The sequence below is a fragment of the Somniosus microcephalus genome, chromosome 17 (assembly GCF_052327205.1).
Source record: "Somniosus microcephalus isolate GS21.2 chromosome 17, FLI_Smic_1.0, whole genome shotgun sequence".
Classification (NCBI taxonomy): domain Eukaryota; kingdom Metazoa; phylum Chordata; class Chondrichthyes; order Squaliformes; family Somniosidae; genus Somniosus; species Somniosus microcephalus.
Genome location: NC_141003.1, coordinates 26,581,246 through 26,598,371, shown reverse-complemented (window position 1 = coordinate 26,598,371; position 17,126 = coordinate 26,581,246). Strand labels below are relative to the sequence as shown.

Sequence of the window (17,126 nt, the reverse complement as noted above, 5' to 3'; positions counted from 1 at the left end):
GCTACACACGCTGGCCTGAGGCAGTGCCGTTGACCTCCACCACCACAGCCGACATCGCCAGGGCGTTCGTTAACAACTGGGTCGCGAGGTTCGGCGTACCGGCCGATATAACCTCCGACAGAGGCGCCCAGCTCACCTCCGAACTCTGGACGGCCACAGCACGCAACCTCGGGGTGACGCTCCACCGAACCACGGCGTACCACCCGCAGGCCAACGGGCTGTGTGAACGCTTCCATAGGTCACTCAAGGCCTCACTCCGCGCCAGCCTGCAGGACAGTACCTGGACTGACCGCCTACCGTGGGTGCTACTAGGCCTACGCACCGCGGTCAAGGAAGACCTCCAGTCCTCAGCAGCGGAGTTAGTCTACGGACAACCGCTGCGCGTACCAGGCGAATTCCTCCCGGAGGCTACCACGCCTTGGTCGGCCGAACAGCAGCGGCTCAACTCTTTTTCTTCCGCTCAACAGTTCGCTCCACTTCTGGTCAACCGACACGGCGAACTCGCACCTCACGTTCCGCCAAACTTACAGCAGGCACGCTTCGTCTTCGTGCGACACGACGCACACCGCGGACCCCTGCGACCCCCGTATGACGGACCGTACGAGGCACTACAAACCGGGGACAAGGTCTTCAAGCTGCGACTCAGCGACAGGGTCGAAACGGTCTCCATCGACCGACTCAAACCAGCACACACAGAACCAGGGGAACAGGTCCCCGTGGCCCGACCTCCAACTAGAGGCCGTCCCGCCAGCAAGCTAGCACAGCCGGCGGCAAACCGCCCGGCCCCACCAACTAGACCGGCGGCCACTCAGAGCCGCTCCGGCAGAACCATTAGACCACTGTCACGACTCGTCCACTCCTCCTAAGCGGATTCTGGGGGGAGCTCTGTGGCGACACGCCACCATTGGACATAATCTGCTTACGGTGGCACGGACAGTTTACGCAGGCGCACTGCTGGCAGCAGCCGTCCCCAGCCATGGGCCCTTTCCTCCGGCAGCTTGTTTCCCGTAGGGACAGGCTGTCGGGAGCACTTCCTGTCTGGGGAGTATTTAAGTGGTTGCGCAGGCTTTTTAAGCACTTGTTTTGCCATGATGTAAATTAAAGCAGTTGTGTTCCATCAACTCTGGTCTCGACTCCCACGTTTGCCACAGTATCTCAACACTGCTCTTCTTCGAAATAGTGCCATGGGATCTTTTACGTTCACCTAAGATCTTTTCCTTTCCAATCCTCCAGTCTTCCCATTTCTTTTAACGGCAATTCTTTCTCGGCTGTTTTTAATGGGTTTACCCCTCGTTCCCTCCCCCCTCCTGTTCTCCTCAAGCTGCATTCATGCCACAGGCAGTTCTCGGGAGCAGGATCAGTGTAAAAAGCAAGAAGTTATACGATAAAGTGCCTTACGTGATAAGGACGGAAACAGCTTACCCAACTTTTCCAGTTCACATTAACATTTGGTTAAAAAGGCAATAATGAATTTGACATAAAGCGGGAAAATGCTGCTAATACATGGCATGCCTGTCAGGATCAGAGGGCGAAAAGATATGGTAACATTTTGGATGGAAAGCCTTAGTCATATTTCCAGCATCCACAGTTTTTCTCTGCTGGCTGAATGAATATGAGAAATGTGAAAGAAAGATCCAATAGTTGTACAAAGTTCACAATAAAGAATTGGAGCAAAGAATGAATTCTTTCTGATTAATGTACATTTCCCAGTTGCCTTGTCTTGGACGAGTTACCTGAAGAAGCTTCTGCCAAAATAGAATAGCAGAACATGAAATAAAGTATTTACAAGAAACATTCATGCAATTCATTTTACTACATCCAGCTCAGCAGGAGAAAAAATAAATAATGTTAAGAGAATAAAGTCTGACTATTTTCCTGGCTAATGAATGAATACTTTGAGGTTATTGGAGTTGCCATGGGAAGTGTGGGAATTGCTACTGGCGAAGAAAGAAAAGAATTGTGTGGAAGGAGGGACTTGGAGCTCATGAAACCTTTTATTTAGCTAAATCTTTAGAGGGCGAGTCATAGGAATGAGCATGCAGCCAACAAACACCAGTGGATGTACCAAAAGCCTGCATCAACTTTGATTTATTGATTAAAATTTGAATGAGGCTTGCAGGAGAAAGTGAAGATAGATGATCATCTGTATTGAGAAGCAAACTGCAAGGAGTACCCAGTGCAAGAATACCAAGGCTGGAGAATTTGTTGGAAGGTAACCATTGGGGAAGCCTGATGCCCCAGTCAGGGGAAGTCTGGACAATTCGGTGGTAAGAAGGATTCAGCTTGAAACATTTGACATGTTAAGTCTGGAACAACCAGCAGGTGAAAGCTGGAGTTTTAAAGGAAGTTTGGAATGCCGGTCAGGAAAAGCTGGATATATTAGCTTTGGGAATTTTAGAGTACTGGTTTTGAGATGCCTGAGGCATCTGTTTGACAATGGCTGGCACATCAAGAGGCTGAGGCTGAACAATCCACTGGGTAAATCTGAACATTCATTCTGCTGCCGAAAGCATCTCAGGTAAGGCATCGTGTGAACAGAATGGAATGTGGATACATTGACACGAAAGCAAGAACGTGTCAGAAAAAGAGACTTGCAGCCAAAAGATATTTTCAGGGAAGCTTACACTGAAAACCTTTCATCAAAGGAGCCATAAATTTTGAAGCCAAGGTAAGTGGTATGAACTATAGGAAATGGTATAACTGAGCTATCTACAGCACAAGAGGTGGCCATTTGGCTTAGGGTTACACCTCCTGGTACTAGAAATGTAACCAAAGAGTAATATCTGCACCCTCCTGTCAGAAGCAGTAATGCTGACATGGCACTCCACCTTTTTGCCAAAGGCTCCTCTCCAGCAATTGCAGAAGACTTGGCAAGTTTGAAGTTCACTGCTGCCCTATCTCAAGATGCTGGTGGATACATTAAAGTCAGCATCAATATGCAAGAGTAGTAAAGTCTGAAAGGGCTTTTCAAAAAGATGTGACAGTCTGGGGCATAAACAACTGCATCTATGTTGACCATTCAAGCACCTGTGCACTATCTCATGAGAAAAGTAACATTCGAATGTCCGATGGTTGATGCCAGAGTGGGAAACTACTGTTAAGAGGAGGGACTGGAGATACTGGGGTGATTTCCACTGCAGCAGAGACGGCTAAGAGGAGATTTAATACAGGTTTTTAAAATTATAAAAGGTATTGATAGAATTAATAGAGAATGACTATTTCCTTTGGTTAGAGAGTCAGTGATGAGGAATCATTAATTTAAAATCATCACTAAGAGAGTGAGGAGCAGTTAGGAAAATGTCTTTGTACAGAGTTGTTGAAGTATGGGATCCTTTGTCACAAGTAATAATTGAGGCAGAAATCGTTGCATTTTTAAAGAGACAAATGGATAGATATTCGAAGCAATGGAAGATAACGGGCTATAGGGAGAGCATGGAGCAGTGAGATTAGTTTTGGGTTGCTCTAGCAATGAGCTGGCACAGACATGATGGGTTGAATAGCTTCCTTCTAAGCTGCAAACTTCTAAAGTTCTAGGAGGCAAGTGACTGGTGCATTCAAAATAACAACAGAAAACGCTGGAAGTGACCAAGTGACGGGTGCATTCATTTGTTTTCCTGCAATATCCACCCTTTCATGGCTGGCCCAAAGAGATTTAAATCATGAAGTAACTTAGCAGAGCCCAATGAATGATATTCCTCTGCAGTCAGCTCTCCTTCATCCACTACCCCTTTGCCAGCTTTTGAGAAGTGACTCATTCTTTGTTTACATTATCGCATCACTGAACATTCCAGTGTGTGAATCTCTGGGATATTCCATGATGATACTGAGCGTTCCGATGAGATTTGTTGCTGAGAAACCCGGCTTGATGCTCCTGGGGTTCTGGCAAACTTGAAACAAGAAAAAAAGGGCAGATGGTAAGTCAACCTGCAGAGTTAGGCATGTTGATGCTATGCAGACAGTACATGGCACATTTCACAGCATAACAATCACTGCTTTCCACACATTTACACAGAGAAGGTTTGCAATTATTATAAGTATAAAATAACCTGGGGCATATTCCTCCTCTTCCACTTGTACCTCTTCTATGCTGTGTCCAGCTTCCCAGCCAATGGGCTCCGAGATAGTACCTTCAAAAAAATTAGAGGATTGATCTGCTGAGCCTCGCCACCTGCCTTCGCTTTACTCCTTCCATTGAAAGCAACCTTTTCCTGTAAGTAGATGAGAGAAAAGATGTAATACTTTGAGTGAATATTTCATGCTGTGTATATCACACAGCTGCAGTTTTCTGGCCTTGCGCATAAAGTATCAGAATATAAAGTACTTAGCTTACAGGAAGTTTGAGTGCATGGTAATTGTTAGATGCGTGTGAATAATTATCGTCAATCTTCAGTCTTTCCCAGCTGCACCACTGCAGGTTCCGCCCCGCTGGGCTACTTCACCACCATGTCTTGCTTCCACTTGTGTTGTATTGACAGCAGGTTACTGTGCCAACTTAAATTAACTATCCCCTGACTCTATGTGGCATTCTGTGTGTCACCCCTCCCTTCATCTCACCATTGGTAGCAGAGAATTCAGCCGCCTAGGAATGTCTGGAACTCCATCCTGAAAACATCTCTGCCTTTCTCTCTCTATCTTTTACAGACCTTCTCAAAATCCTTCACTGCAACTGAGTTTTAGGCCACCCTCTTAATCTCTTCCAACCCAGCTCAGCATCCTTTTCCTTAAACCTACTTGTGAAGTGCTTTGGGACCTTTATGTTAAAGGCATTATGCAAATGCAATCTGCTATGGCTGGTTTGTTAGGTGGTGGTTGTTATATTCAAGTAAACTTGTTTGACACCAGTAACGGTTTGAATGTCATCAGCAGTTATCTCCATATATGGCATGCTATACTTATTTACATTCATTCTCATTTTTCCCTTTGGCATTTTCTCCAAGCATGACACTCTCGTCTGGGTATCCTCCCAGCATCTCCTGCTACATGATCCCAGATCAACCTCTTGCACGATGGCCTGCTTACCCCTCTAGATGTTGACTGTATGCCCCTCCACGTCATAAGAGAGCACTTTGCTGTACATTCTTGCTGCCCAATGTGTTTGGTAAATCTGGTCTTACAACATCTGCTTCTGCTGTCTCCCTCCTTTTCTCACAGAAGTTCTGGCTGCCGCTGGATCAGTGTGCAATTTATGCCTGTTACTTATACCGCTTAAGTGGCTGGCTAGCTAGTTGAGCAATATCCTTGCCATTGCTTTCCAATTGGTCACTTAGTTGGGAGATACATTAAGCATAACCTAACACGAGTTTCGAAAAGATGCCCAGAGTAAGACTGTGCATTTCAGCAAAGGTGTAACATGAGAACACAAATTTGAACCCCAAATAATGCTCTGATGAGGTCATTCTAATAAACAGAATGCAACTGAATGGATGAAAAGGGGTGGGATGAGTAAATAAGAAACCACTATTACATATTTTAAATGTAAGAGCAGAAAATGATAAGAGTCGGAAGATAAAGAACAAAACAACAGTTTATCCTGCACAAGGTATAATGAGAGCCATAGAGTCATAGGCTGCGATCTTACCTTTCAGTGTGAGTTGGGAGCAGGTCAGCTGCCTTCCGAGTTCCAATCCCGCCCCCAACGATGCCCGACACACAAACGTAATTTTACGTCAATTGGCCTTGTTACGCCTGCCCTGTGGGCTTGCTGGCTGATTAAGAGAAAGCCGGTGTCAGATGATGTCATTTGATGACGCATCATCTGCCAGTTTTCTTAAAGGGGACACGCACATTTTTTTTTGACAGATGATTTTTCAGTGTTTGACAGCATTGAGGTGCTGCAAACACTGACAATCACTGTACAAAGGTGGGCCCTTGTACCCAGGCTCTCCAGTGACTCTCCCCTTAGGATAAAACAGATGGCAGCTGCAGGTAAGTTTACAGAAGCGATCTGTCACTGGTGAGAGAGGTTCTCCCAATGAGGTGGGACTACACAAACACTTCAAACCTTGTTACCTACAGAAAAGTCTAAATACATTAAAAATGATTTTCCCAACATTTTCTTACCTCTGAAACTCACCAATGTACCATTGGATCTTTCACACCACTTCTGCAGCTGTCATCAATGCACAAACCTTACAGTAGACCCACAGCATGCCACACTTATCCTGGCATGGTGTCCGGACGTCGGGAAGCCCACAGTCGACCTGTCAAAATTGGAAAAAACCTCTTAACTCCCTGTTAACTACCCGTTAACAGACAGTTAAGTGCCTATAATCCTCTTCCCGCCGCTAGGTGTTGGGTCCCTGCACAAATCGGGGACCCGACACTTGGGAAGATTGTATGGAGGTGGGTTGACAGCAGGTTCGGGACCCACTGTCAATCTTTGCAATTTTGCCAGCAGTCCTGCCTCCAAACCCACCCCCTGAGCACCGGCAAAATTCCCCCCATGGAGTCTGACTCTCGATGCATTTGCCATAGCATTTGCAGCTTTTTGGGTTAATTAACAGGACTGAAAGCAACAATTAACAAATGGCAATTGGAAATGTACATTTGGTAAATGAACACCAGATCTCAGCTCATGATTAGTTAAAGCAAAGGCAGTGCTTATTTGTTAGTCAACTTGATTGTATGTGACTGGCATGAGTAGCTAAAATCCTGACTTTGTAAAGGTAGGTACACCAATCTGAATCTGTGTTTCACATACATGGAGTGTGAGAGGCTGCAGCCCCTCTTCCTTTATTTGAGGGGCCTGCTCTTCAATTTCTGGCTGCACTTCAGTCCCATGGTCCTGATCTTTGGCCCTCTGGTTTGGAGGGGAGTGGGCAAGGCAGAGGACCTCCTCGTGGGTCTGCTCCTGGGCCTGGCCAAGGAGGCCATCCACAGGTCCAGGTTGGACATGGCCGGTGGGGTTGTTTGCTCCGGCTGCCTACCTCTCCGCCGCAGCTTTGTCCGTGCCCAGGTGGCCCTGGGAAAGGAGCACGTGGTGTCTGCCAACACACTTCAGGCCTTCCGCGACTGGTGGGCATTGGAGGGACTGGCCTGCAGAGTGGACACGGAATAATGTTATGATTTGATAAGTTTCCTTTGTTTTTATTTATAATTTGGTTCGTATTGTTTGTGGCCCTTTAAAAGAGGGCTCTTTTATTAGATTCATTTTATTTTGATTGATGACACCTGGAGCAACCTAGTGTCATCCTGATTGGCCAATCAGAAGTGTAGATAAACAAATCTGGTTCTAGTAAATCAAAACCACACCTGTGTCTGTATTTTACACATAACCATCATCTTAGCAGAGAAAATAAGTATGTTATAAAATCTTTAAGAGCTAAACAGTTATTTTAAATTCAAATACAATTAAGTCCTGTTAGAATGCTTTAAGATGATTGAGTTAGTCAAGCTATCCCAGCATCCTTTGCTTTGTTTGTATTATTATTATATCAATATGGGAGAAAGAGAAACCTTAATTTTGTCTCTATATATGAACAACAGACAGTTCCAAGACAGCACATACCACTGTTGTAAGAGATGAGATTTAAATTACACACTTGCTGTACTATAAACAAAGCTTGCAGCACAGAGGCAAAGGCTGAAAGATATAAGCTGGGTAAACACCTAAAAATGCGACCTCAGCTAAACATGCAATCTACATATTACGTATCTACGTATTACATAAGCACAGGCTAAGGTTATATTTTATAGTATAAAACTAGAACCAGGTCCCCTTTTAGGCAGAGCGTTCTCGAGGGTTGGGAACTAGGCACTCAAGGACTTGTGTTACCCTCTAACATCAGAGAGTTCTCAGAGTCTGGGAACCAGGTTGTATTCTTTGCCTGTCATTTAATATAAATGGAAGACCAAATCAGTCAGTGTAATAAAGCTTGTTATTATATAAACCACTCGTGCGTGAATCATAAGCAGAGTTATTGTCGCTGGACTAACAACCCTTTGTAACCACTAAGAAATCCGCTAACAAGTCCTATTTAATAAATACATACTGGCATATTAGGAAAAAGAGCACTATTCAACAAATCAAAAATGTGTCAGGATTTATTAATCATACAAGTATAAGTCATCGATTTAATTAATTACAACAAATATATAAAGGTTCGAATCAATTTTTTAAATAGACACGTGCTATACATGTACTGTACATATTATATTGATTTAAATAGTAAAAACATTGATTTTGTAAACCAAACAGGGAGATTGCAAGTTTATAATCCCATGTGACAAATATCTCAAAGAAACATACCTCCTCTTCCATTCATCCCCTCTAAATTCCGAGAAATATATAATTATTAATGAGTGCAATTGAGAACTATTTTTATTAGCTACCCAGATACACAGACATGAATGAAAAGAAGTATCTGGATGTTTGTGACTGGAGACAAGGGCATTTCTTTTTTTGCTTTCCACCCCTCCCCCCACAAACTGAAGGACAGGTCCTCCACAGTTTGGTATTACAAAAATGAGTGTTATTAATTGAATGGTGTTGATTAGGATGACTCCAGGCTTTAAAAAGAGTGGCTTGTTTAAAATAGACATTACGGTTCTGACACTCAGTAATTAGTGGAATATTCTAACAATCGCCCTACTCCCCTCCTGGATTGCAATTTTGTTCGGATTTCATAGACAACTCTTGCCCCAGATAAGATGATGGAAGGATCAGTTAATGGAAAGGAACGGAAAGCTCTCGGGTGTTTGAAGCGGACCGCACGGCTGGTTATAGGCTGGAGTCTCCCTGGAGGAGAGAGAGAGAGAGAGAGAGAGGCGGGGTTAGAGGAAGAGAATGAGCTTTTTGTGTAGGGATGCTCCCTGCCCATTGATCAAATGCAACACAACCCACTGATGGAAGGATCACAGGAGGATAGATGATCAGTCTGCTCACTGAACGCGTGTTTTAGGAACCGTTGAGAGAGACAAAAAAAACAGTGCCTAATTGTATCCAGTGGTGTAGCTCCAAGCTGTAGCCGTGACAGTGAAAGGGAGGGAGGGAGGGACACCATCGAAAGGCTGGGACCCAGTCTGCAGCATGCAGAGTGAGCGGGGATAGTGCAAATGATCTGATGCTGCAGGAAAACGCCATTGTCTGTGTCAGCAGCCGAGCCTCCTGCCAGATTTCTCCATCTCCATTAAATGCATTGGGATCTGCAAAGAGGAGCCGTTTGCTCAATGGTGCTTTTTATCACTTGTTTCCTTTTCGCCATAAAGGTAAGCGGAATGTAGCCTTAAACTGATGCATCACTTTTTGAAAAAAAAACATGTCCCTCAATTTAAGTGAGGAACATTATTTTGTACAAAAACAGACTGAAATTGTTTTAATTATCTCTGTATTGTTAGCGTCTTGTGTGAAGTATAAAATATATATTATTTTAAAAGGTCTTGGTGTGTAAGTTCCCCCCACCCCACCTCAATGTGCTTTCACCATTAATAACCAGAGCTGACACAGAAGGTCGGCTTGGCATAATATGCTTCCAGGCACAATGAAGCCACTTAATTTTCCCTGAGATTAATGTATTCCAGCTTGGTACTGCACGCCACTTATAGCAGTCACGTATTGCTTTAATGTCTGTTTCCTGGATTAGTCACTTTAGGTAAATACTAGATCATAACGGGAGAGTTTTGATTTTTTTTTCAGAAAGAAAAACTGTTTTATGATGAATTTTCATTGACCTGTGCTGTTACTCTGTGAATGATTATCCAGATCGATTTAAAATCAGATGGTTTGTTTTTTCTCTCTTGGCATTTTGCAAAATTAATGGATCTTTGACTAAACGGGGTCCAAGGAGACCACAGTAATGTTGACCCTTTCGTTGCACGAGTTTAAATAGATCTGCTCTCCAAGGGCAACACTTTGCCTTTTAATAGTCCTATCACAGTCATTCTGTAGCCCTTTACTTTCGTGGTTGCATGAGCTACAGGGAAATTGTTTGTGACGTGTGGCCAATGTACGTGGATTTGTATTTTGATAAATTTGACAGCAGCCACCTGAGAATAAATAGACAAAAAATGAGCTGCGTTCCAACAGAAAAGAAGAAATGGGTTATCTATAATAGTCATTGTAGGAGATATACATTTAAGACCATGATTAATTTGCGTTAGTTGAACTATATTCGTGAATATGTATATGTATGTATGTGTGTGTAGTGTGCAGAGATATACATATTTATTTCAGCACCTATCATTGTGTTAGACAACAGTAAGAATCTGCCAAGATTAATAATTTATATAAATCCACATCTTGGTACTTCAGGACACCCTCATGTCTGTGGATCAATGGTAATGGGCAAATGTGTAGGTGCCAGGAGCTGGATCCAATCGCAGCCCATGGGCTACATTCTGGTAATGCACAATGAAGCTGGGCAGTTTCCAGTTTTAATAAAAACAGAAAATGCTGGAAATACTCAGCAGGCCAGGCAGCATCTGTGGAGAGGGAAACAGAGTTAACGTTTCAGGTCATGACCCTTCCAATTTTAATGTTATTCTCTTTCCCCCTTATGTACTAGTATGAGGTCCTTTAATAGTAGGAGCTTAAGTAGTCTCGAATTAATCAAATCTAGTAATGTACACATCTGCTTATTAAGGAAGGATCTACTTGCCATAGAGGGAGTGCAACGAAGATTCCCCAGACTGATTCCTGGGATGGGTGATTGTCCTATGAGGAGAGATTGAGTAGACTAGGCCTATATTCTCTAGAGTTTAGAAGAATGAGAGGTGATCTCATTGAAACATACAAAATTCTTACGGGGCTTGACAGGGTAGATGCAGGGAGGATGTTTCCCCTGGCTGGGGAGTCTAGAACCAGGGGTCACAGTCTCAGAATAAGGGGTCGGCCATTTAGGATTGAGATGAGGAGAAATTTCTTCACTCAGAGGATGGTGAATCTTTGAGCCTCTACAGCCCTCTGGGGTAGAGAATTCCAGTCGTTGAGTATATTCAAGACAGAGATCGATAGATTTTTGAATATTAAGGGAATCAAGGGATATGGGGATAGTTCAGGAAGGTGGAGATGAGGTAGAAGATCTGCCATGATCTTATTGCATGGTGGAGCAGGCTCGAGGGGCCAAATGGCCTACTCCTGCTCCTATTTCTTATGTTCTTATATCTTCTATCAAAGTGACAGTGATACTCCCTTGGTACATCAGCTGGTTGAGGTGGAGAGTAGCTGATCTATACAGTCTAGGTAGGTCCCAGCTTCAATCCCTGGTCTATAATGAGTTATCAGTTCCCAGCCAGGGTGTCAGTAAGGCATTGTAACTAGCTTCTTTCTCCTGGGTTAGGGAGGGGGAAATCGGATATGGTTCCCCCTCCTGGTTGCTATTTAGGTTTTCCCTGCTGGAAGTGCTTGGGGATGGACCTCAGATGGCGACAAGTGATCTGGTTTGGCTGTAAAACACGCTGCGGTTGAAAAGCCTGTAAATGGTCACCATGTAGGCACTCACATAAATGCTGGTCAGTTGTATCGTGCAGAAGTTTAAATGTTGTGTTGTAATTTTTTACACCCAAATGCGCATTCCTTGTATGTAACTTTGTTTCACATTGTTTACTGATGTCTAACACTCACCCAGATATCAAACCGATTTTCCTGAGTAAATTATGTTGTGTATAAAATTCCTTTTATGGGGACCATCTTTGAATGAATTTTCATAAGTAATGTGTGCTCACTTAGAGAGAGCAGCTGTGGATTTTGGGTCTATTTTTCAGCATGAAATGTTGCAGGTTATATGTGGAAGAAATACAATACTTCTAATTGAAGATGAAAAGAATTGCATTTTGCTTTGAATTATGAGTCATTGCTGGGTATGAGCAAGAGCTGCTTTCGCAGACAGTTATTTTTGCATAATGTCCTGATCAATCTCCTAAACTGGAGTGGACCGTGGGTGTGCATTATTTAAATTCAGATATCTTGCCTACTCAGAAAATCTGTAAATTTCACAAACGTATACTGGAAGCTGAAAAGCACTTTATGACAGCAATAATGAAAAATGATCAAAAGTGAACTTCAAAAATAATAATAGGTCTGATAGAATGGACCATTGCGTATCGGATAATGGCATGTTCACCATGATAGAATTGTCCACCTCTGACCTTGCTCGAATGTTTATATTAGAATCGATATATGCAGTGATGTGTTACCTATTGTTCCAATGAAAAGACACTTGTTCAGTGTGGCACTGAATTGGATCTTGCACCATCCTTTTTAACGTTGCAGTAACAACAACTTGCATTTATATAGCACCTTTTTAAGTTCAAAAACGGTCCAGGGAGAAATGAACCCAGCACAATGGCCCATTTGATAGGATTTTGAAGGGACGGGGTGGGAGTGTGGTGAAGAAAAGTAGTAGTTTATGGCGGGATTTTGAGTGTCCGGCCGAGATGGCTGTAGGCTATATTAGAAGTCTAATTGATCAAGGTTCAACACCTTGGTTGTGATGGATTCAGATACGTGAGACTGAGGAATTTCTCACTTTCAATAGGAATCTTTTACTTTCTTAGTTCTCTTCTAATTCTCAAGGTTACTGGTGCTCATATTTAAAGACATTTGTTCTGATTGTAATTAAATTGCCACTTAAGGAGTTGGCTCCTAATGTGGAGTCAACTCCTCATGTAATGTGACCTTAGTGAGGCCCAGCATATTTTTGCACAATCTTTATCCACACTACTTAAATAATGAGCTGCTTTGCAGTACAGAGGCTGGGTCAGAACAAAATTATATCTCATCAATTCAAGAGAATAATGAGAATTAATTTCAGTAATTTTCCAGTGAGTTATGAACTTAATTGTATATCTTATGAAATTAAGCTGTGCCCTAGCAACTGCCCTGTATCATTTTTCTTCATGCCAAACATTGCTTTAGAAAATAGTTGACCCCAAATCTCCTTAACTTTAATACTTCCTTCCCACACTGCCACCCAAAAAGGGCTGACTGATGTCATGCTTAGCTTGTCACATCTCCTTACTCCCATAATCTTTTCCAACCTCGCTGAATAGGCAGTTGATGATAAATTAAGAAAATTACACTGTTGAAGATTAGTAAAGAACCAGCACATCATGAGCGGGATGAATTTTTCTGGATGTAATCCAAGTAGAATTAGTTGAGGAAATATGAAAAGCTGCACACTGGTGGAACTAGGTATTTTTCTAATCTTTGCTATAAGCTTGTGAATTCTGTGTTTGCAACTAAAACATTTTTTTTTAGTTTTTTTACGTCAGATTTTCAATTTTTAAAAAGTAATGGTCGATAACATTCAGCGTATTTCTCAGAATACTAAAGTGCAGTAAACTCTCCCTGAAAGCATAAAGATTTGGTCCATCTAGCACGATTAGTGTAAGTGTTGAAAAATTGCTTCACTTATATTGCACTTAAACTATTTTAACTTGACGGAAAGGAACATATTGCGCCTTGAACACTCTCAAATATATCAAAATAACTTTTTCTTTCAGTCTCTCATTTGAGTTTAAAATGAGTGCTGATTAGATATTTAAGCATTCCCCACCCTCCCAGAAAAGGTATAACAATTGTGCAGCCCTCATAATATGGCTCGAGTCCCCAAGCAAATTATAACTAGGAAACAAGACACTGGGAATTGGAGTTCTTTGTGAAAAGCCTGGATGTAATGGTTTATCAATATTCCTTGGAGCCATTTAGCGGTCAGAGATTGGATTCAGATATAAACATCGTGGGTTAGGTTTTGTCTTCAGCACCTGGGGGGTAATCTAGTGGGATGGGTCTAGGGTTACTAACCCACCAGGATTGGCCTGGAGTCTCCAGGAATTTAAAGATTAATCTCCTGGAAACTGCTGTGAGAAAAATCATAGGGGCATTATATGATTTTTCATTTTCTTTGAACACTTTAATTTATTAGTTATAAAAAATATTGGAGATGGGGGGGGAAAAGGCTGTTTGACTGGGCGAGGCAGTTGGAAGCAGGAGGTCATATGATGAAACTTTCAGGAATACATCCAACCAAAAACCTGGCTGGATCGCATGCCCTTTATAAAAGCCACCTGATTTTCATTCCATTACTTTCAATGGAATGACGATCAGATGGGTTGTGTAAAGGGGGTGTGACCCAGCCCACCAGATTACCATCCAGGCCATGCAGACCAAAGTCTACCTCCGTGTGCTCCGAGAAGGACTCGAGATATTTTGAATAAAGCTTGAGATACGATCCAGGGGGGCTCTTGACAGTTGTTGAAATAGGCTGTAAACCGTTGCTTGGTATCCCAACTAGAAATGGTTTATTTGAAATTCAGAAGGGCAGTGAGTGGAAATGTGGGAAAATAGAAGAAAACATTGTTCACAGTGGGAATTGGCCTGGGGTGGGGGGGGGGGGGGGACAGACAGAATGTCAGTTAATTACTGCATGTATTGGGTGAGGACATAATAGGGGTGTATAATACAGAAGATAAGTGGAGCTGGGAGCTATTGACAGATAAATTTGAAGAATATTTTATACCCAAGTACAAAAGATACACTTAATACCAGGCTTCAAGCTCAGGTTTCATAGATTTGCGAAAAAAGGCCAAATCTTCGAGTACGGATCCCTGACAGGATTTGTCAGACCCGAATTACAGATAGCAAAGATCTACAGAAGGCAGTTAATTATTGCAGAGGAACAGAAGCCAGTAAAACCTGAAGTAGTGAGTGGAGCAGAGATGTCATTGCATACAATGCAAAAGCAAAACCCAGATCTAGCTGGTCAACAACAAATCATGGATTGTAAATATTGCGGTAAATCACACGAGAAGCAAAACGTCCAGTAAATGGTCAAATGTGAATGATTTTTTTTTATAAACTAAATATTCTTTCTCAGTTTGCAAAGCCAAAACCAAAACCATCCTTGTCAGACAAGCAAAAAATGACAAAGAAAGTTCAGAGTGGCAGAGCACTGTTAGTGGGATTGGATGAGATTCAGACAGGAGATGACATTGAATGGACAGTCAACCGCAAGATAAACAGAGCTGTTCATTTTAAGCTAGACGCAGGAACACAGTGTAATGTCATGCCACAGTCATTTACATGAAGCTAAGCACTAGATTGAGAAAACCTAATGCAAACTTGGTGATGTACTCTAGGCATGGCATCAAGCCGATCAAGAAATCTAGCCTTGTGTGTGAATATAAAGACAAAAGTCTGGAATTCTACATTCTGCAACAGCCAGCCCTTTGATTTCAAATGTGCCAACAGTTAGGATTGATCAAATGAATTGACAGTCACTAACAATAAATGCTGAAAAGTGACAAAATGTGTGCTGATTTATTTTAGAGGCTGGGGCTGCGTAGCAAGAAGGTGGAGCATACGACTAATGCCAGGCACTCAACCCGTCAGATATGCACCAAAGAAGGTGACAGTCACTAATGTTTGTGATGAGCTGGAAAAAACTAACGTGGTGAAAATCGGTGTAGTGAAATCAAAGCACTAAGCCAACAGGTCAAAGGTGTGGTGAGAGGAGTCAAGCCAAACAGTGAAGGAGTGAGAATATGCCTCAACCCTAAAGATTTAAATAAAGCTACAGAAAGGAAACTATACAGACCATAGAGGAATTAGTGTCAAGGTTAACAAATGCCAAAATCTTAAACACTCTTGAAGCAATTTGTGGCAACTGACAGGTACAACTGGATAAAAACTCACCCAAATTGTGCACATTTAATCATCCTCTTGGTCAAAATGCATATAGCAGAATGCCCTCTGGATCACCTCAGCTCCAGAAAAGGACCTAAGGTTGGAAAAACTCCTACATTGAGTAAGAGAACACATTTTGAGTTAGTAAAAAATAAATTCCTGAAGGAAATGGAGATGTAATGGGATTGATATAGAAATACCATAGGGGTAAAATAACATGCGGTAATGCATTGGTCGCCTGTTGTACGCTGCGCCCCATTTTCAGTTCGATTGACATCAATTTTGCGATTCCGTCTGTTTTGCGTTCCCACCCATACACAATTTCACCACACCCCCCCCCCCCCCCGTGTTCAGAAGGGAGCAGACATTCTGAATAAAACTTGAGAGATGTTGCAGATAGTTTCATGCCAGTTGTTCAAATGAGCTACAAATCCTTACAATAGGAGCAGGTCAACTGTGTAATCTCTGCCAGAAACTAATGTTTGGAGTGGGACAGTTCAAAGGAAAGACTAAGCCAGTGCCCTAATGGAGAGAATGCTCCGAGCCAGGACAGGCAGTGGGAAGATTACTAGTGCTGGTAAACTATGCAGTTTTATCTGTTTAAACTTCAGCAGCACGCACTGTGACCTTAGAGGTCCTGATGTGTTGGCTTTTGCCCACCTGTGCCTGATCTCTCTGGACAAGGAAGCAGAGCATGTCTCTACAAGGAGGCAGCGTACACGCCATATTGGGCCAACAGAAAGTCTACCAGTGTGGATTGCGCCATTTGATTTGGAGACGTTTTAACATGGTGATGAGTTTCTGCATGTCAAAAACCTAGCTGACCAAAATGCTCATCATGCACAGTGCTATGAGACACTCGATGGGCCGAATGGCTTCCTTCTGTGCTGTACTAGTTTATGATTCTACACAAGCAATGATGCAATAAATGATCCAATGAATGTACTGTGTTTGGTACACAATGATCATTCATTGGGACAAATGGCATCTGCTACTTCCAGTAAGAAACCATAGGAGATGGTGTGCCTTTAAACTGTAGCAGAGGCAGGAATACTCGAGTCAACCCAGATTATTCCCTTTTTGAAAGGGGGCAACAGGAAGCAAGACTATATTTTGTGCTCTTTGGGCTATCTTTCATAGCATTGAACAAACAGTCCAAACAAACCCTCCTGTGGCAAATTAATCACTGAATCTGCAGGCCTTCATGGTCACTACTGGGAGTTATTAGTTCTGGTTATGCTTTAGGATCAGTACATTTGTCTTCAGGTGGCTCTAGTTCCTTTTGACTTCCCATCAGCAGCTTTGCTGTGTAACAATACAGAACAATGAAAAGTCCTGAGACTGAATTAAATGGTGTGTACACATCAGGGGCTTTATAAGAGGTGTTATCCTTACTCACGATCTAATGCACATTAACATTTACACAAGACTGACTTTACTCATTAATTCATATAGTCTAATTATGTTTTCAAAGGTTTGGTTTTATTATCACCAGTGTAAATCA

General features: G+C 42.5%; 1 protein-coding gene across 4 annotated transcripts in view; it reads left to right on the top strand.

Moving 5' to 3' along the window:
• The first annotated feature begins 8,994 nt into the window (after positions 1-8,994).
• The window catches only part of ptpro (protein tyrosine phosphatase receptor type O), a 202,106-nt gene continuing 193,974 nt past the window's right edge, over positions 8,995-17,126 (top strand). For all 4 annotated transcript variants that reach the window (XM_086010114.1, XM_086010113.1, XM_086010111.1 and 1 more), the window contains exon 1: positions 8,995-9,207. In XM_086010114.1, the coding sequence (XP_085866240.1) occupies positions 9,133-9,207 (75 nt within the window). In that variant the 5' untranslated portion in view covers positions 8,995-9,132. The remainder of the gene's footprint in view (positions 9,208-17,126) is intronic.